The 22290-nt window shown below is 41.1% G+C and overlaps 1 protein-coding gene across 1 annotated transcript in view; it reads right to left on the reverse strand.

Moving 5' to 3' along the window:
- Window positions 1–20718, reverse strand: part of LOC124258218 (excitatory amino acid transporter 2-like) — a 35544-nt gene extending 14826 nt beyond the window's left edge. The window contains exons 1-2 of the mRNA XM_046692281.1: window positions 20711–20718; window positions 20141–20219 (exon numbers count right to left, since the gene is read on the reverse strand). Of these exons, the coding sequence (XP_046548237.1) occupies window positions 20141–20219; window positions 20711–20718 (87 nt within the window). The remainder of the gene's footprint in view (window positions 1–20140; window positions 20220–20710) is intronic.
- Between the last annotated feature and the right edge of the window lie 1572 nt (window positions 20719–22290).

The raw sequence follows: 22290 nt of genomic DNA on the forward strand, positions 1-22290 counted from the left end.
GCAACTGGGTAAACTCTCAGTCTGGTCAAGGGCACCGGTTGCTGAGAACGTCAAGGGGCGGTGGGGTAGCCTAGTGATTAAAGCGTTCGCTCGTCACGCCGACGGCCCGGGTTCGATTTCCCACATGGGTACAATGTGTGAAACCCATTTCTGGTGTCCCCCGCCGAGATATTGCTGGAATCTTGCTAAAAAAGCGGCGTAAAACTAAAGTCACTCACTCAGAACGTCACTCGAGACAATGAACATGTTACTGAAGAATCGAAGCGAGCGCTTCCTGAACGTTTCAACAACAAATGTAACAGACGGAAATGCCCTGACAGGTATCTCCAAATCATTGTATTCACAAGGATAAGATATGCGTCTTCTAACCTAGATGTCAACACCATCTTGACCATGCATAGTTCACAAGTGCAAGAAATTAACAATTTCACCACCATCCTGTATGTCGTTCTACGTGGTGAATACACAAAATGAATTTTTTTTCTTGTGCTTTGGAAGGGGACGCATCCTCAGTACCCTCATAACTACCCTTTTCCCTCCGTAGCGTGACCTTGAAGACTCCTCACTAGCACTTAGTTCGTTAGCGTGCCTTTGTATACGCCTTCCACTGACTATGACCAATCTGAACAACTGGACAATGGTATGTTGACTAAGGGTGTCACCAGAGAAGTATAGCTTCACAATCACTCGTCTGTTAATACAACTCATCAAGTTTAACAGAAGCTATTCCCAACAGTTTAGATAGTTATATAGCTGTTTATTGAGTAATTCAATTCAATTCAATTCAATTCAATTTAATTCAATTTATTACTCAAAACACCACCAACAGTGGATGCTCGAGGACTTGTGAAAATGGAGCAACTCTGGACAGCGCTACATGCAAATGCAATTGTGTAGGGAATTATATCGGAAACACCTGTGGTAGGATTAAAACTTTTCAAACATTTTCAGGGTCTCAGAAAACATTTCTTCCAGTCTATATTCGTGCCATAACTCACCAGCCAGGTCATCATGTTCATGCGATTGTATTCTTTACTGCTGATGGTTTCGTATTGTTGATGTGTTTGGATGATGAAAGTCAAGCGTAATACGTGAACGTATACTGAACAGCAAAAGAAACGCAAGTTTCGAAAAAATGAAATCTCATAAATGCAAGCTTTCATGTTTATGTCTTCTACTTAAAACTTGACCAAAAAACAAGTTGCGTTTGTTTTGCTGGTCTGTATATCTTGCTGTTTTGTACTGATAAACATTGTTCTATTCTCGTGTTTCAGAAACCTGTAGTACTTCCTGTCCTGTAGATCAGCAATTGTACAGACCGAACTGCGTCTGTATCCCGGCCGGAGGTATGACATATGCCTTCTTGCATGTATGTTTGTCACTTATCTTTGAGTGAGTGAGTGACTTTAATTTTACGCCGCTTTTAGCAATATGCCAGCAATATCACGGCGGTGGACATCAGAAACGGGTATCACACATTGTACGCATGTGGGGAAATCGAACCTTCTTCGGCGTGACGAGCGAACGTTTCAACCACGTGGCTACCCCGCCGGCCCTTCTTCTCTTTAGAGCGTGGGGTAGCCTAATGCTTAAAGCGTCCGCTCGTCACACTAAAGAAAAAATGTAGATTGCATTACCATATTATGTATACCAAATAATGTATAATATTCCACGACACCCAACGCGAACTTCACAGATTAACTTGCTGGAACCAGAAGACGTCAGTAACGCGTTTACATCCATGGGGAGCAATGGTAGCAACACAACGTCTGGACAAGAGAACCTGTCGAAACCGGAATTCGTCGTCATCGGTCCAGGAGAGCTTGCCCATGTTCAAGCAAGGTTTGAGACTGATTCATCTGCTATCGAACTCGTCTTAGCAGCTCATCCCAAATGTGCCCGTCTGTTGCACACGGGTCCGCAATTTGGGCATTTGGCTACAGCCCAGAGCTCGTGTAACTGCTGCAGCAGATTGTACATCACCAGCATAAAACCGACCAAAATCACGCTCAGGTATCTGCTTTGTGGATCGCGGCCTACACGTGTTTGATTCAAATTTGTTGCGTTCTCCTGTTTAGCAATGTCTGTGTGCCTACATTCCACATCACATTCCAGGTGATCACATTACCCGATGCATAATATATTGTTTCACGCTTTAAGACCAACACTTTTCACGTCTGCCATAGATTTTGTGCCCTGTGTATAACACAATACACTAAAGAAAAAACCCAGTGTACTGGTCAATAACCCCCGGTTGACAATCTGTATGAAAATAGTATTTGGGGTAGGTTTGGAAATCAGTGCATCAAAGGAGAGCATGTCTCCAGCGTTGCAAAGGCTTAATTTAGACACTGTTTTAGACAAACACTTGAGAAAGCATTAATATCCATTGTCATTGGAACTATCCCTTTGCCGATTCGACTATATCGGGAGCGTATGTTCACGAATTACCTACAGGAGCACTGACACTAGGTGTGTTACAAGGCGAGCGTATCGTTCCCGACCTGTTTAGGTAAATCCCCAGGAAGACAACATCGGAAAGTGACACTTCCGGGTTTGTATCATTGACAACTGTAATTGTACATTAACCTATGGTCTCTTGTTTCTTATTACAGATTTCTGATCGATGGATGCATGGTGTAAAACGCAGGGTCACGTATATGTTTTTTAAAATATCCTTTCTGACTGCGACGTGAAAGAAAATCAGGAATGCGACTATATACGCCACACAAATCGAATAACTGATTATTTCTTTTACTGATAACTGAATGTGTGAAATGTTTTGTCATGATATGGTGTGTTTGTTTCTTGTTTAACAAGCAATTTTCGAACTATATGGCGGCGGTATGTAAATAATCAAAAGTAGAAGTTAGACGAGACCAGTGATGTCACCTCATCTGTTTCATGTTTGTATGGTAATTTCACAGGAGATAGTTTACAAACTTGAGCCTGCTCAAAACAAGTTCATCGGGTAAAAACTTCCTTGAGCCCCACTTCTAACTCCCATGGACATCGTTGCACGGATATAACGCCCCCAGCAACTATTTGTCCATCCATGGACAACAGCATACCTGCTATGCTTGACTTCTTAATCGATCAATGTTGCCAAAATCGACAATTCGGGGGTTTTTCAGTCCAATGTGATGGAACCGACACTTGTCTCTGCACCATTCTGAAAGCATCCCGCAACTGTGTGAGCTCAATCCGGTTTATGCGAGAATGCCCACAAAACTGTCGCACATGTGGTAAGGATACTATTCATTAAACTTTAAAACCGTTATCGACACGTGTCTTAAAACTTTACTCTATTAAAATGCAATGTCATTCATAAGAAAGTTAATAAACTATGGTACTATACCTCTGACTCTCAATGGCGCAATTCTGGTTCAGATATCGTTGTATTTTTTGTAACAAGATATTAACTGTGCAGCATGCACTTAAAGAAGAAGAAGTTGTCCATCCATAACAAAATGTTCCTATTCATCATACCGGCTTCTAAATTCTACTTAAAGAAGTTACCATGTACATGTACAGAGTAATGATGTTTTTGCTACAAAGGCAATGGAACTCCCATTAATTTCCTTATTTACAGACTATATTATTTTTGAGAAATATGAGATATTGGCGACAATCTAAATTTCGCTCACAATTGTGGTTCTTCATCAATCAATCTTTTCTGCATAAAGATGTACATGTTTGTTTTACAGACATACAAGCGCCAGATCTACTCACTACCACATGTTACGAATAGGAGTAATACTCGGAATGGTCTACCCATGCCTTTCTGACTACTAGTGTACCAGAAATAAATGCATCTTTAAGCATGTTTAATTGTTTGTAATTGTGTCAGACGTTCCTCATGCACTGATGATGTTGTATCATCTGTCATTACGTTGTGAGTGAGTAAGTGAGTAAACAACTGCATGAGTAGGTGAGCGAGAGAGTTGTGTTAAATCATGGACGGAAGTCCGAACTGGTGCAGGTGGAAGCGCTGATTGGATACAGTGCGCCCATACACTTACAAAAGGAAATCGAATGTGGGATTCGATCACACAAACACAGGTTCCAGGCACGCCCAAGGGGCGCTACTCTAGACGGCACAGTGTTATTGTTGTTGTTGTTATTGTTGCTGCTGTTGTTGTTGTTGTTGTTCGCGGCGCTCAGTAGTATTCCACCTACCCAGAAACGGGTCTTCAAGGAGCTAGAGAACAGGATCCAGAGATTGAAAGACCAACTCCGGCAGAGAGCTAAGTCACCGCTAGAATTCCTAGGTTTCGTCCATATTGTTGTAAATATTTTGATGATTCTTATAGTGCTTTGTCTTATTTGTCAGACCGCCTCCGTGGTGTAGTGGTTGGAGCGTCCGACCGGAGAGCGGAAGGTCGCGGGTTCGATCCCCGACCGCGTCATACCAAAAGACGTTAAAATATGGTACTTGTTCATCCCTGCCTTGCGCTCGGCATTAACGGGTACACCAAGGACTGGTCGGCTCTGAGTCAGAATAATGTGTCTGAGTGGGGTATTCATGCTTCATTGCGGCATGGTATCTCAGTGGGCTAGCACTATAAAACCAGCTTAAATCTGGGCTAGTACAAGCAGCCGCACATACACATACACACGCATGCCGTTAAACGCAATTTCACCTCACCTCACATCTTATTTGTCATACACAAGTATGGGTCATTCCAATCTAAACTCTCAGGGTAATAGGAAGGAGATTAGATGTGCAATCATCTGTAAAGTTGTTTTTATGACGGTGTGTAACAAATGGAGATTCCGCATTTCCTGAGGCGCGCCCAATGGAAATACCGAATTTACAAGGGTCTTACAGTACCGTACAACCTTTAAAAAGACGCCGTGTCACGAATTTATTACCCTTACGATCTCCTTTTTCAGATTATCTTTAAAAAACAACATTCAATCTTCGGCAGAATAAGACGCCAAACGTTCAACGCCATGATTTATTCTGAACGGTCATAAAGGGATGGCTTAGTTTGTGATTAAAATGATCGAATTTGAGATTTTGTTAAACAAGTGAAATACAGAAATATTTTATTATATTTATATTTTTATTGACACAAACAAAAATTTTAATAAGAAAAAATGACAACAATTTTAATAGTCTGTTTATACACACAATTCTATACACCTAGTCTAAAACTTCGAAGCGATCAGCCGTTTGGGAGCCACATTCCATGTAAGGTCATCTGTAGAACCAGTGTATTGTGTGACGTGCATCCTGGCAAATCCGCCTACATGGTTTCGTATGCTTTGGCTATTGACCAATCAGAATTCGGCCAGTTCATCTTAAGGGTAATAAACTGTTATGAGTACTTTGGAATACTTTGTCATAAATTAGCCATAACCTGTATTGCCGTGAGTCCATGGGTATGGTTAAAATGAGGCCTTGAGCTACATCCTGTACAATATCACGACCAGTGACACAAATGTGTTCCCATGTGAAGAAGCAAACACCGACGCCAGGCGTGACGAGTGAACGCATCAACAATTAGGCTAATCAAGCGTATGTCTGTATATCAACAATTACACATTCACACTATACATGAGCAAGTGCCGCATTTGTATTTTCTATGTTTCTCATCGCTCGACCGACCCTTCTAATTTTATTGCCCCCAAAAACCAAAAAAACCAAACCCAAACAAAACAACAACAACAAACAAACATAAAGAGAAAACAAAACAACTTCTTTTTTACATTCCAACGCCGCAGACTCGAACGGTCGTGATCATATATAATGTTTATCTTTTAATCAGTCGCTGACACAACTCTAAAGTACAGGAGATATTGTAAAGCGAATTACATAAAAGAGTATCAAGAACATTTTTAAGATAATTTTAGTTTTATAAAGTTTTTTGTCTTCGACCGACCGACCGACTCTCCTCCCACTTAGTTATATACACGCCAAAACATTTGACATAATCATTACTCGTAGACATATTCATGAAGAGTATTTTGCCATTGCGGGGGATATTGATGACTTTGTCTTCTTATTACCAATACATACATGTACACATGTGCATTTTCCGCGATTCTCAAAGCAAATTGGTCAGCTGACGTAATATGACATCACAAACACTTTTACCATATTAGTAAGAAATCTACAATAACAGCACATTGGGAAATAGGGGATATGTTGTTTACATGCGAAGCTACGGGTACATACACGTTGTCTGGCAACGAAACAAAGTTGTTTATGTGATGAGATCATTTCCAAAGAAATCAAACTCAAAACACATTGTGGCAGCCATGAAGCCCGTGCAAGACCTGTCATTCCAGATTCACCATTGCCAGTCAGATTCGATTGTGAATGATGCACATTGTATTCTTATAACCAATCGCTCAAACATATTGGATGAAAAAGACGATTTAGTCATTGAGGAAGGAGCATTATTGATCATGCAATATTTACAACACGAAGAATATTTATGTTGCAAAGACAGGTTAAGGTGGGAACACGTTCAAATATTGATGCCAAGTTCTCAGTCTCTCATTAGCAGATTATGGCCCCAAAACAACAAACACATTTGCTCTGAACTCCCAACGACACCAATCCCAGTCTATGAAACTTATAAGCGACCAAAAGATATCCTGGTGCATATTCTATTTGGATACAGGGCTGTGTTTGTTTCTGATATTTTATTTCGTCATAATGCCATATTATGTTGCGGGATTTTTTATGGCTGTTTAACACTCAGCAGGGAAATCAATATTGACACACATTGACAAATGCGTGTACAAATTCACATGAGACATTGATCAGGACGTATCAAAATACTCGGATGTTATCAAGTACGATTCATATTGTCACATTTGGCCTCCGGGATCTGAGGTTACCTTCAATCTGAAAGCGTGTTTCTGAAATACATCTGTTGCAGAAAAGCAGAAAATGTCTGTTATGAAATTGGCCATGTACGCCCTCGTTGCCTGTCTAACGGTGTCGGGATTCGTAATTGTGTCCGGAAATCCTGACAGTTGCTATGTGAGCAGTTTGATGGAGACAGGTTACAGATTGAAGAACGTCAGTTACAACTTTGAAGTTAAATCCAGTGTTTTCAGTTGTGCTGCCACCTGCGTCATGACACCCATTTGTACTTCATTTGATTTCGACCAAAGAAGAAAAATGTGTTTCCTTAATTTTAAAGATTCGTCAAATGCTGCCCACAAGCCAGAACCTGGGTTTCTACACAGTGACATCAGCAACTGGTCGAAGGTAGTGTATCCATACATTATTGTTTTCGGTAACATCCTTCTGTTCACTGTTGCTGTTAGTTCGCAAACACCCGGTGTCCTAATCTGGATTTCTGCACAGTGACACCAGCAACTGGTCGAAGGTAGTGTATCCATACATTATTGTTTTCGGTAACATCCTTCTGTTCAGTGTTGCTGTTAGTTCGCAAACACCCGGTGTCCTAATCTGAATTTCTGCAAAGTGACATCAGCAACTGGTCGAAGGTAGTGTATCCATACATTATTGTTTTCGGTAACATCCTTCTGTTCACTGTTGCTGTTAGTTCGCAAACACCCGGTGTCCTAATCTGGATTTCTGCACAGTGACATCAGCAACTGGTCGAAGGTAGTGTATCCATACATTATTGTTTTCGGTAACATCCTTCTGTTCACTGTTGCTGTTAGTTCGCAAACACCCGGTGTCCTAATCTGGATTTCTGCACAGTGACATCAGCAACTGGTCGAAGATAGTGTATGTATACATTACTGTTGTCGGTAACATCCTTCTGTTCAGTGTTACGGCGGTGGGGTAGCCTAATGGTTAAAGCGTCAACCCGTCACGCCGAAGACCCGGGTTCGATTCCCCACATGGGTGAAGAACATTTCTGGTGATCCCAGCTGTGATATTACTGGAATATTTCTAAACTCGTAAAGCCATACTCACTCACTCATTACTGTTGCTCTTAGTTCGCGAACACCCAGCTTTCTCATTTCATATGTCTTCCTACATTTTGTCTATTACGTCCACTGGAATTTGATTCAATTCTTGCCTTTCGTCTCAATCACAAAGAGAAGTTGTCATCCATATATTTTTCATTATTGTATTTCGCAAATTCTAAAATGCCGCTTAAAGAAGAGAATGGGTATCGTCTTGCGTGGACGGAAAGTATTGATACATGGTGACAAGGTTCCAGTTAAAAGTTCGGTAACGCGTAGAGATAGTTAGTATTAAATACCTGTCTTTAAAGGACAGTAAAACAGTGAGGTAGGTATCACACTTTAGGTATAAAACGAACCAAATGAATATTAAAACAAATATTTTTTATCAGATTATTTATTATGAATGAAACTAATCTATAGACCACTAGCAACCAAAGCTAGATCACCTTATTGGTGAATCACAGTGCTTCTCCATCCGTTTCATTTCCCAGTAGGATTTAAATCTTCAGTGTGGTCACCAGTGGCTGTGTGTAATGCTGACCAATTAAAAAACAACACAACAGGGAATTAAAAAATAGTTTCAGCCACTCTTGCTCAGAAGTTGTTTGATCAAGATTACAACATTCAAGGCCGGAGTAAATCTTTCAAGAAGCTTTATGGTTGACATGTGGAGGACATTTCCAGATTTGATGCATCAGTGGCAAATGATGTCTGCAATCCCCTATTTTGACATATACCATACGTTCCCAAATTATTTCAGGTTAGCAAATGATTAGATTTAGCATATGTTCATGACGGGTGCCACCGGTGGGGCAGGATACGCTCACCTTTTCGCGAACACCTGGTATCATCACTATTTCATAGTGATTCATGTCTGTCATGCTCTGTCAGCGTATCGCATGGTGGCAATCACTGGATTGTCTGGTCCAGACTCGATTTGTTTACAAACAACATCATACAGCTGTAACACATATATCTGCTCATGATATAGTCACAACTGTACAATCGACTCTGCTTTTGGCAGAGATTTCTTATGGATGTGGAAAGGGTTTTGTTGCTTCGATGGCCTAACAGGCAGTTACATGCATGTAGATAGAAATACATATTTGTTCAGTATAAAGGCTACAATATGAATGCAAGATATGTACATACAAGGTGCTTAAGTTCGCATCACCAACATATGTATAATATATATTTAGAGCATATACGTTGAAAATATGTACGAAAACCTTTTCCAGTAGACAGCCTCCGTGGTGTAGTGGTTTGAGCGTCCGACCGGAGGCGGAAGATCGCGTGTTCGATCCCCTGCCGCGTCATACCAAAAGACGTTAAAATATGGTACTTGTTGGTCCCTTCCATGGCGCTCGGTATTAATGGGTACAGCAAGGACTGGTCGGCTCGGAGTCAGTATAATGTGTCTAAGTGGGGTATTCATATAAAACCAGCTTAAGTCTGGGCTAGAACAAGCAGCCACACATACACACGCATACAGGTTGTCATATGAGCGAAATATTCTCAAGATGTTAAACCCAAATTCACCACACCTCGTTTACAGTAATGAGCAGCGTAACATGAAAGCTTCTTTGATAAAGTTTGCATAAAGAGCTATAAATTTAGGGTTGGCATTTTGAAGAAGATTTATTAGACAATCGTCATTAACATATTGAATATTTATGATATATTTTAGTCGAAACCTATTATATTATATATTCTAGCGTAAAATGCATCTCATCTTCTACCATATTCTTAAAAAATGGATACAATATTGATTTTCCAGTATTTACTATCAGTATTCATCGTGATTTTTTATTAACCTAACCTTAAAAGTGATACATATCTTCTTAAATATTTATTATGTAAAACTACATGCAAACAATATGAGCCGTTTTCAGGTGTGTATTATGTATTCATGAACCTGTATATTTTTAAGATGAATGTAGAATAACCTCCTTACTGATGGAAAACAAAATTTGTCATTACAGTATTGACAGCTACTCTTCACAAGAAGTAGGGGATAATCGCATACAACTTCCTCTTCTCGCTTTTTCCCCCGAAATGCCGTGCGCTTGCCTAGATAATAGCAGGTGCCCTCCGTTAGTCCTTTGTTTGTGCCCAGGACTAATTAATACCCACTTCAAGGGACACTAGGAAACATCTTAAAATTTGCAAAATTGTATGAGATATTTGGTTCTAATAGTTGGATAATTCTTAACAAACTGGGAGCACAGTACAACCGGTAGTGAAGCATTCGTTCACTCAGAGAGACGAAAAGGTACTCCTATATGAAGATGATGCCCGTGGAGATCCGGGGTAGAATTGGTCTACAACAACCCATGCTTGTCGTAAGAGGCGGCTAACGGGATCGGGTGGTCAGGCTCGCTGACTTGGTTGACACATGTTATCGTATCCCACTTGCGTAGATCAATGCTCCTGTTGTTGGTCACTGGATTGTGTGGTCCAGACACGAATATTTACATACCGCAGCCTTATAGCTGGAATATTGCGGCGTTAAACAAACAAACAAACACACAAAACACCAAGGGTAATCACTTTGATCGACTATAACGATAAACATAGGCTGTTAGAGACCTATATTCTCAACCGGATCAATATGGGACCATCACTTGATCGTTAAGAATGATATGTAAACTATTTAGCGACCTTTCTGTATTACGCAGTGAAGTGTCTTACATTCTGACCATATCCTTCAGTAAACACATATGTTGACAAAAATTAATTTCCCCGATGCCACCATAGATTTTTCTGGTGTTTTTGTACACGATAAACACATTGCAACATATATGAAAGAATAAATAGTTCTGAAATGTGAGGAGGTTTGACGTCTTGCACTGCTCCTTCCATTGTTCACCCAGCAGAAAATGGGCACCCGGTAGAAAAGATCACACGACTATTAGCCCACTAACGCCTCACTGGCATCACTGGATAATAATGTCCATCATGTTGTCCCTGCCGCGTGGAGTTCAGCACTGTATAAGTGGACAATAATTATCATTATTTTTATTTTTTCACAAAGCCCCTTTGAGCAGGTGATCTGGATATTGGCACTATATAAATATGTATAAATAATAATAATAGACCCTCACTCTTCCTCGTCCTCAGTTGCAGATCTTTCTGAAAATCGTGTGTATATTTTGTTTCATTCTATTTATGATGAAATATCTGACATACCTTTAGAAAAGCAGAGGCCAATCAAACAAACAAGTGGCTCTTTTCCAAAAAAATGAAATTAATTTATTAAATGACATTATTTCTATGACACTTTCTGCGGACTGTTCATTACATGAAGTTAATTGCTGTGTCTATGCTGCCGCTCGAACCTTGGAGGAACTTCACATTGTTTCCAAAGAAAAGTCATTTATAGTCCTTGAGCCAGACCTTGAAAATACTGATTTGACTACCAAATTGAGGGGCAAACAGTCGCTATGATTTTCATATAGCTTAAGGTATGTACTTTACGAAATCACGTGATGGACACCTCCATGGGAAATTGAATACTGAACATATTTCACTCCACATTTCTATGTCTACTGCTTATATTTTAGCTGTAGCATTGTTTTTGTAGACAGATGGTCCGGTTCAAGAAAATGACCGCCATCTTTAAAATGGCCGCCATCTTTTAAAATGGCCTCCAAAAACCTATTTAGCTGGGCATGGGAGGTGTCCATCACGTGATTTCATAAAGTACATACCTTAAGCTATATGAAAATCATAGTGACTGTTTGCCCCTCAATTTGGTAGTCAAATCTCATCTGGCTCATGGACTATTAGTACTAAGAACAATACACCAAAGAAAACCGGTTTCAAGTAAAACTGACAGAAACTAGAAAATACCTTTCCTGGATAGAGCTGTGCCTTTTAAATAAGATCATCAGGGAATTCCATGTCTAAACGACAAAAGTTAATTTGGAGAAAACTAAAATTACAGTATAAGACAACAAAAGAAAAGATGCTTCTCCAAATTGTCGATTTCCTTAAGGCAAAAATAAGGTTTGGACTGAAAGAAAGAAAACATGGGAAAAGAAAAATAAATTCATCAAACAAGATATACTGTTTATAAATAAGGAGAAACACTTCTTCAGACAATTTAAAACAAACGGTGATGGTGAGCATGATAAGCGTCCTCCCATGGATGCCAATGAGAGGTTCTGGAAACAGTTATGGTCTGTACCCGGCGATTGTAACCTCGAGGAACCATAGGTCCGTGATTATGACCATGCAATGCATGAGAAAGTAACTACGTCGTTTGTCTGCTACATCTCACCAGATTGCCTGAAAAGTGTTATCAAAAAGTACAAATCTAATACAGCTCTAGGGCCTGATGGCATTCGAAACCGTTACTTGAAACTATTTCCCTGTGTCCAAACACCATTACTTCACTGTTTCAATTCTCTTGTGGACACAGGTGATGTTCCTCCATGGTTCTGCAAAAGTTCCCAAGAAAGGAGACTTGACTGAACCCAAAAATACATCACATGTTTGAATACACAATACAAATTATTCACAGGGTGTTTGACAAACCTCGTGTCATCATACTGCTCTGCTAATGATATGATTTACAGAGAGCAGAAGGGAGCCAGAAAGGGATGTTGGGGGTGCAAGGATCAACTTCTTGTACAGAAAATGATTTTGGAAGAGCCTAAAACATACCACCACAACCTCTCTATGTGCTGGATTGACTACAAAAAAGCATACGACTCTGTCCCTCACGAATGGATTCTGAAGTCTCTTCGTTGTATTGACCTCCCGGAGCGACTACTTGATTTACTCAAGTCTTTAATGAGTTGCTGATCGACTCAACTTGAGATGTAAGGGCAGGTGCAGACTTCGGAATCTATTCCAATCAGAAGGGGAAATTTCCAGGGGGACTCCTTCAGTCCTTTGCTTTTTTGTTTGTCTCTAAATCCTTTGAGCTGTCTGCACAACAGAGAGAAGGGTTACCATCCCGGACCTCCTCAGCACAGATCCCCAACACCGCTTACTCATCTCCATTACATCGACATCGAGCTCCTTGCCAAAGGAGATACCAGTTTGAAAGGACAGGTTCCCCTTGTCGAGACACTTTTCTAATGATATTGGCATGACATTTGGACTCGACAAATGTAATACTCTTCATTTGAAACGTGGCAAGGTAGTTAATGGTGGATCGGTAAAGTAAAAAGGGGAAGGAGCATCTTGTGGAAGATCAGGCCTAAACCTATCTTGGAATGCAAGTTTGAGACAAGCTCCAGAGTGCCCAAATTCAAGACAAGCTTCGGGCCGAGTATAAATCTTGCTTAAAGAAAATCTGGAGTTCAGAGCTAAATGCTCGAACCAAGGCCAAAGCCATCAATACTTTTGCTATGCCAGTCCTATTCCTTTGGATTAGTTGATTGGACAAAACAAGACAGCCCGAGTCTTGACCGCCTGACCAGAAAGACCATGTCTGATAACAGAGCCCACCACCTCGTTCCTCTCTTAATTATTTATATATGCCAATCAATTCTGGAGGTCGGGGTCTGATTAATGTAGAGGCTCTTCATGATAGAATTTTATTGTGTACTTTTGCACATATTTATTTTATCGGATGATCCTCTGGTGATGCATGTCAAGACTCATGATGAAAGCAAGGAATTCCACAGCTATTTTAAGCGTGCCAACGTTGTTGGACAGAATATGAAATTTGAGGTTGATTTTGTTGATGGGCCATGTACTGCTGGATGGTACAGCAATGGGAGTAAACCAGGTGAAGTTATTCACCAAGGCTGCTCAGTGTCGGTCAATTGTGACGAAGCTTTCTGAGAAGCCATTGCATCGTGTGTACATGCAGTGCGTGGAACAGAATAACAATCTCACCGACTCCTTTGCCTGGATGAAGTCGGCTGGTCTTAAATGTGAAACTGAGGGCTTTCTTTTTGCTGATCAGGACCAGTCACTTTCCACTCGTAATCGCCAAAATGTGATTCTTAAAGATAATATTAACATGAAATGCCGACTGTGTAATGAATTTACAGAGACTGTCCAACACCTTGTCAATGGATGCCCTTCCTTGGCACAAACATCATATCTAAAACGACTCGATGGCATCGCTCGCTGCTTTTACTACCGTCTTCGCCATTCCTGTGGAATTGACTCCGAGGTCAATCCATGGTACGACCTTGAACATGTCCAGGGCGTCATGGAAAATAACGCTTTCAAACTTCTGTGGAATAGGCCCATATACAGCCTCAGAAGAATTCCAGCCTACAAACCTGATCTTGTGCTTTTTGATAAAGCCATTGAATTTATTTATATCATTGAATTTTCTGTCCCTTTTGACAACAACGTGATTGGCAAGATTCAGGAAAAGCATGATAAGTATGCGGACCTCGCCTTTGAAATGCCTCGCTTGCATCCAAAGTACACTGGGGCGGTGGGGTAGCCTAGTGGTTAAAGCGTTGGCTCGTCACGCAGAAGACCCGGGTTCGAATCCCCACATGGGTACAATGAGTGAAGCCCATTTCTGGTGTCCCCCGCCGTGATGTTGCTGGAATATTGCTAAAAGCGGCGTAAAACCACACTCAGTCAGTCAGTCCAAAGTACACTGTCGTAGGCTCCCCATTGTTCTCGGTGCCCTTGGTTTGGTACCTCCTGATCTCTTGGCGCAGATCAGGAGAGTGTCCGGGTTCTCCACCGGCAGCACAGCCCTTCTGATACTCTGGGTAATGCAGAAGGCTGTAGTGTTTGGGAGCCCAATCAGCACAGAATCATACTTTGTGTGTGATCTTCATTTGCATACAAAAAATGTTTCTTGGACATGTTAAGTATACCATATAAATTCAAAAGCAACAAACATCGCAAATTTATAAAAAATATCAAAGAAGCCACATTTGCTTGGTGCGCCTAAACGGCTGCAAGTGTTGTATAATCCCCATGGAGTTGATATTGAAAAATACGATTTGCCTTTGAGATTGATCGAGGGAAAAACAAAACTCCTTTGAGAAGCTGAGCTGAGTTGGACATTGGCGCTATACAAATAGCATATACTTGAATCCGAAGTACACTGTCGTCAGGCTCCCCATTGTTCTCGGTGCCCTTGGTTTGGTACCTCCTGATCTCTTGGCGCAGATCAGGGGAGTGCCCGGGTTCTCTAACGGAAGCACAGCCCTTCTGACACTCTGGGTAATGCAGAAGGCTGCAGTGTTGGGGAGCCTTCATATTCTCCGGAAAGTTCTTTGTGGGTTTGACTAGGCAGTGTTTCCTGGGAGAAGTCCCAGTCGCTGTCTGGGTTGCGTGTAGAGGGGGCGAGGGCCCTGATGATGAACCTTACCAGCCTGACTGTGTCAGGATCACCCGAACCCTCTCTGCTGCATAGTATTCATTAATCTGTAAAACATAATAATCCTAACCCCCATATCATTATGTCACTTGTGCCTTATGAAATGCAATATGTTTTGAGATGATACTTACAGAACACTTCTCAATAGGAAACACTAACCACTTGTTCTTAACGATGTCATTCATCATCATTTGTCGTTGATATATACTTCCTACCAAAAGTTTATACTCACTTGTGTAAATATAACCAATTACTTTAGGCAACTGTTCCAAACTAAATTTTGCAAAATATTCCGTAATGTTAAAAGGTACTGTTGACACATGAACTGATGCATTGTAAAACAAATTCGTAACATTGTAATGATTATTGTCATGGTTTCATATAGTGAGTGTCTTGGGGGAATTCGAAATCCGAGTCATCATATCTGCCAATTTACACTTTACAGAATATATCCGGATTATGTTCAACGAAATCTTGCCGTTCGACAGACATATGCACCACCTACAGAAACAGACAGACAGCGTGTCGTGAGTATGATGTAACTTTTCATCTTCAATCAATTTCAATACTTTGTCGTATCATGCACATAAGGAAAACACTTCAGATGCAAGGAATTGCCCAGTGCAAAATCGATTTAACATTAGAGAGAAATCAATGTAATAGACACTATACATAAACCAAATCAAATAGATCATATGGATTTGATTGAGTGAGTTAAAAGCCACATCGGCAATATTTCCAGCCATATCGTGACATATAAAGTTCTAAATGGATAATAGATGGAGTTAAATTACAAAAAACCTGTCAGGACAGTTAAATAACAAGATTATCACAGATAGAAACGTAAAGCCAGTAATTAAATCTAAAACATTTTAACTATAGAGGAAAACACACTATAAAACCAGGATGTAGATCCATTCGTAACTACTCGCCTCTTTCCGTGACCTACAAGAAGACTCGTACCCCTATCGTACGCCATTATTGCAAAGAATCGTGGCAAACCAATCAAATCGCGCGTAGTAAAACGCATTTCGAAGCATGAAAATGGCGGCACCGTTGAAGTTTGAAACTTCGCTAAACTATGCAAAAAGGACAGTTTAAACATAAGCCTTGAGCTAAAGGATCAGAAACTGTAAACACTGAAACATATATACAAAGGGAATGACTGTATTGCTGTTTTGCCCGCGGGATATAGGATATTCTTGGAGCCATGTTTGGAAATTCAGAGTTATCTTTACTTGGTAATAGTACTAGACTATTTTGATCTCCATGCTCTTTTGCGCTTAGACAGGGCCCAGTCGTAAACATGGCCATGAGAGGGGTACTTGACGCCATCCGGCTTGCCGGAATGACACGAGTAGTTACGAATGGATGTAGATCGCCAACAACTGAGGGTTCATCACCATAGTAGGCACCATGGGGACTTACAGTGCCTTTGCTACCTGCATGGACCCTAGTTGGATTTACACCATCCCTTCAGCTGCTGGCGATTGTAGGGAAAAAATAGCCGAAATTTTAAAGAACAAAAATACTACGTTTAAAAATCTGATAAGCTTAAATTTTACAGTTACTTTGGAGTTTTGGGACTTACGTACCCTCTCAGGAGGACATATGGATTTGGATACCCCAGGTACCTTTCAACTCTTAAAACGCTTAACCATTACAGAACCTCTGCTAGTCAGGGATGTTGGAAACGACATCAGAACAACGTATGCATTTCTTCGCCTGCGTATAGCATGGGGGGACGCCCGGGACTATTGTCAGCAACACGGAGCCATCAACACTGGCCATAATCAAGAATGCCATCCAGAATAACTTCCTTGAAAAAGTTTCTTTGGCTTTCGGTAAGAACACTGCAGACAAATATAAGAAACGTGAGCCATATCAGGACCTGGCTCAGAATGACCCGTAGGAATTCTGGCTCGAAACCAATATCCAGCAACATATATAATATGGGACAAATGATCAGTTGGTTTGACTCAATGATTTGGTTCATAGGAAATGGTTGGCACCTAGTGTGTCGTGTTGTTGTTTGTTTTTTAAAGGCACAATGTCACACATTTTCTAAACCATTTTGGCCTATTTTATATATATTGGGGCTTATGTACTCTGTTTAGCTTCCTATTGATGTAATAAAAGACTTAGTATCCATTACGACTAGCCTGAAATCAGTAATTGAAACTTCGAGGCCAACAGCTTTCAAACACTTGCCATATATGGAGTTGAAACAATTGCATCGAAAACGGTCGCACGCGGTGTTGTCTGTGATTGCCGAACTGGATCCAATCACCAGTTGCGCGTATGTTTTTGCGCCAGACATTCACTTTGTCATGGACTGAGTTCTGTCTCCGAAGGAGTTATAGGATATTCGTAAAGAGCGCTCCAAAGGACATAACTCTATGGGGTTCGCTTGAAATAATGTTCGGCCTGGAGAGTCGATTAAATGTAACGTTGCATTAATTCATTCGAACTATTTAATTTAATATTGTAATCTAAATACGTATTTTTAAAAAAAATAATTATATGTAGCTTCCCTGAGGACTGAGGGTTAGTGCTATGGAGAGAAATGCATTGGTTATTATAGAGAAGTGTGGTGTGAAATAGTGCCTTTAACGCCTCGATAATCGAATCTGGACAATACAATGCAGTGATCAACACCATGAGCATCAATCTGTTGGGATGCGATGACATGTTCAACCAAGGCATCGAGCCTGACCACCCGATTCCGTTAGTCGCGTCTTACGACAAGCATGGGTCGTTGTAGACCAATTCTAACCCGGATCTTCACGGGTCTTCACTTCTTCCGACAAGGATTGGTTCCGGGCACGTGTACCTTGTGTGTCGAGGCTCCTGATATTAGTCACTGAATTCAATATCTTGTGTATAAACATACAGGATAAAAATACAAAGTCCGTTTGGTTGGTTGGTTGGTTGGATGGTGTCTTTGGTTGGTTGCATAGTTAGTTGCGTGGTTGCTTGCTTCCTTGATTGCTTTAAAGAGGCACTCCGCAATACCCCAGTTGTATAACGGCGGTCTGTAAATACTCGAGTCTGGATCAGACAACTGACATGATCAGTTACCTACGCAAGCCCGTCCACCAACCTGACAGACCGATCACGTTATTCACCTCTTACAACAAGGACACATAGCTGAAGACCAATTCTTACATGAACGTTCACGGGTCCTACGGGTCCAAAGGATTTCGAACATTTCCGCTTTTCTCAGACAACTCATTCCATGGTAATTACTTACTGAATACTTCAAATATTCTATACCTGTACACTTTCAAACTGAATAAAACCTTGAAGATCCCGATTCTACAGCAAACTCAGCTTGTCGTAAGAGGCAAAGAACGGGAACGGGTGGTCAGGCTCGCTGATTTGGCTGACACATGACATCATATCCCAATTGCGTAGATCGATGCTCATGATGTTGATCACTGGGTCGCCTGCAGCGTTAAAGAACAACATAATCATACTAAATACTGTATTAGTATACTGGTTGATTAAGGCCAATTTGAACAGTGTTTCGACGAATTGGTGTGTGCAGAACCTGAGCCGATCAACACTATTTAATATAGTGACTAGGAAAGGATGTGGGTTTGGTATTTAACCCATTCAGCCACCGTGGCTACAAGTATGAGTTCGGGTGCTAACTTTGGCCATAAGGTGCTGACTCTGGTAGTGCGGGTTCGAATCCTGGATGGGACTCAACCTAACAAAAGTACTAGAATCTGTACTTCACTGAGAAAGTGAAGTCCCAAATATTACATGTCTTATATTTGACCACTTTCAAAATGCCATTGTGTATTCGTGGAAAAGGTAATTTTGATGTGAATTCATTTCTTACCCAATTCTGCGTTCAGTATGATTTCCACACAAAAATCAAAGACAGGTTATCTTGTACAAACTGTACAAAATCATTGTGCTAAAACATTCAACTTCAACAGGTATCTGTATATGAGCTTGGATTATCAAAAGGTCAATAATATTTAACCTTAACCTAATAACGATAATGTCTACTTATAAAGCGCCTGTTTCCACGCACTAGTCTTGTGCATGCTCAAGGAGCTAACTCATTATTGCCCCGGATCATCCAAGCCAGTGAACCGCTAAAAGGTTAACAGAAATATGACTCATCCAACTTGGTACCCATTCAATGCTGGGTGACCAGAGACAATTTCACTTGCCTCGGATGAGAACACACATGTCACGTGTGCTTCTTGAAGTCCTAGAAACTCTCAGGAGTCACCCATCCAAGGAATCTCCGTGACCAACGTTGCGCAAATCATTTGTGACCTGGGCTCTGTGTACAAGACTTCACACCAATTATAAGGCGTTTCTGCAGCAATGCTCCTCCTTCTCCTCTCCTCTTCCTCCTCCTCTTCTTCCTCCCCCTTCTCCCTCCTCCTCCTCCTCTTCCTCCTCCTCTTTCTCCTCTTCTTCTTCCTCATACTCCTCTCCTATTCCTCTCCACTTCCTCCTCCTCAACTTCCTCCTCATCCTCTACCTCATGTTCTTCCTCCTCCTCTTCCTCCTCATCCTCCTCTCTCCTCTTCCTCCTCCTTCTCCTCCTCTACCCCCTCCTCCTCTTCTTCTCCTCCTCTCCTCTTCCTCATCCTATTCCTTCTCCTCTTCTTCCTCCTCCACTTCCTCTTTTCCTCATATTCCTCCTTCTCTCCCTCCGTGTTCTACTTCTTTTCTTCCTCCTTTTCCGCCTACACCTTCCTTCTCCTTTTCCTACTCTTCCTCTTCTTCCTCCTCATCTTCCTTCATCCTCATCCTCTTATTCCTCTTCCTTCTCTCCTCCTCCTCTTCCTCCTCCTTCTCTTCTTCCTCCTCCTATTCCTCCTCATCCTCTTCCTCGTATTCTTCCTCCTCCTCCTCTTCTTCCTTCTCCTCCTCCTCTTCCTTCACCTTCTCTTCTTCCTCCTCTTCTACTTCCTCCTTAACCTCCTCCTCTTCCCCCATCTCCTTCTCCTCTTCCTCATACGTGCTATGGACAGGAGACCTTCTGCATCACAACACTTTTAGAGCGATAAAGAGTGAGTGAGTTTAGTTTTACGCTGCACTCAGCAATATTCCAACAATATGGCGACGGTCTGTAAATAATCCAGTCTGGACCAGACAATCCAGTGATCAATAGCATGAGCATCGATCTGCGCAATGGGAACCGATGACATAATGTCAACCTAGTCAACGAGCCTGACCACCCGATCCCGTTAGTCGCCTCTTACGACAAGCATAGTCGCCTTTGTGGCAAGCATGGGTTGCTGAAGACCTATTCTACCCGGATCTTCACGCGTCAGAGCAATAAAGAAAGATACAGCATAAACAGTGTTTTCTACGACGGCCTTTTAAATGATCGATAGCTCCTTAAATGTTGTCGAATCTTCCTTGAATGTTTACAATGGAATTGCTTGTTTCTAAGTCCTAAACCCATCGATTTCTCAACTTTCATACAACGTCGTTTAAACAAACACAGACTTTGTCATATCGACCTGTAAATAGAAGTAGCGATGTTATCACTTCTATTGTTACCACAGAAACGTTCAACCGTGATGGTGGGAAATTTACATACGTCCAAATAAAGTTGAAAATAGTTTATGAGATCAAAATGAATATTACGATTTCTATAGCTGCACTAAAGCAACTCTTGATTATGATCGTTACCCTTACCAAAATTGAGTTAGCGTGAATTAATGGCGCAATACCCGACGATGCCTATCAAGGAAACACAATGTCATTCGCCACTCCTATATAAAGATGAGGCCAGTAAAGATCTGGGTTAGAATTGGTCTGCAGCAACCCATGCTTGTCGTAATAGGAGGCGACTAAAGGGATTGGGTGGTCAGGCGTAGATCGATGCTCATGCTGTTGGTCACTGGATTGTCTCGTCCAGATTCGATTATGTACATACCGATATCATATAGCTTGAATATTGCTGAGTGCGGCATACTAGAATAGTCAACAAAACGACTCACAAGGTAGAGACCATATCCTATAATCCTATAAGTCAATAGATCAACCCCCGGAATAATTGTCCCATGACATATGTTTCGGGTTTCGTCCCTTTAAAAAACAAACAAGCAAACGAAAAAATACAATAAAACTTATATCACTGCGTGTGACTTTAATGTCTGAAAATAGCTTAGAGTAATACATGCGTCAGACATGCATACTTAAATGCATGTAAATGAGCAAGTAGTGGTAGGTTAAAGTTATAGTACGTTATGGCTCTGATTGATGACTCATCATTATTTATCAATGAGAATGCGACGTTAAATTTTGAACTGATTCTCTGTAATTGTAGATAATGATTAAAATGATGTTTCCCTCAGGACTTCGTTTGGCCAACCTCTTCATTGGTGGTTTCTATAACAACACAGAAGGCCGGTACCAGTGGTTGGATGGGTCGCCGGTTGTCTACGCGACCTGGGCGCCTGATGAACCGGATAACAAGGACGGGCGCTGTATGACTGTGATACATCCATCCGAGTGGAAGGACAAACTATGCACTTCGGAACGTTTGTTCATATGTCAGTTTAATTCATTTACTTAATCAGCTTATAGTCATTACACGCACGCGCACACACGTCAACAAACAAACACACACGCACGCACGTACGCACGCACGCACGCACGCACGCACGCACGCACACACACTCTCAACCCAACAAAATTGGTAAAAATTCCTTCCCTTAGCCAAAATCGTCAACGGCATAAAATTGAAATACGACTGATTTTTCCCCCAAATGATTAATCGTGCACATAGTCCGGGTGAAACCTTGCTCAAGAATGTGTATCACTTTTCACACTATACACGACATGTCTTAAAACACAAGACAATACACATGCTATATAAAAAATAAACTTGCAAAAGCTCAAATAACTTTATAGTTTCCACTCCTTTTTCTTACAACCAGTAATGGTTCGTAACCATTTTTGCAAAAGTTTATGATTTCTTTATCACAGTTAACATACTCCCAATTCCCAATAGCCTGGCATACACCCAGCATCTTGCAAGACATATTTCTGCTATATTTAGATAATTTACGACGACATAA

The sequence above is a fragment of the Haliotis rubra genome, unplaced genomic scaffold (genome assembly GCF_003918875.1).
Source record: "Haliotis rubra isolate DU_JTF1 unplaced genomic scaffold, ASM391887v1 Scf687, whole genome shotgun sequence".
NCBI classification, from domain to species: Eukaryota; Metazoa; Mollusca; class Gastropoda; order Lepetellida; family Haliotidae; genus Haliotis; species Haliotis rubra.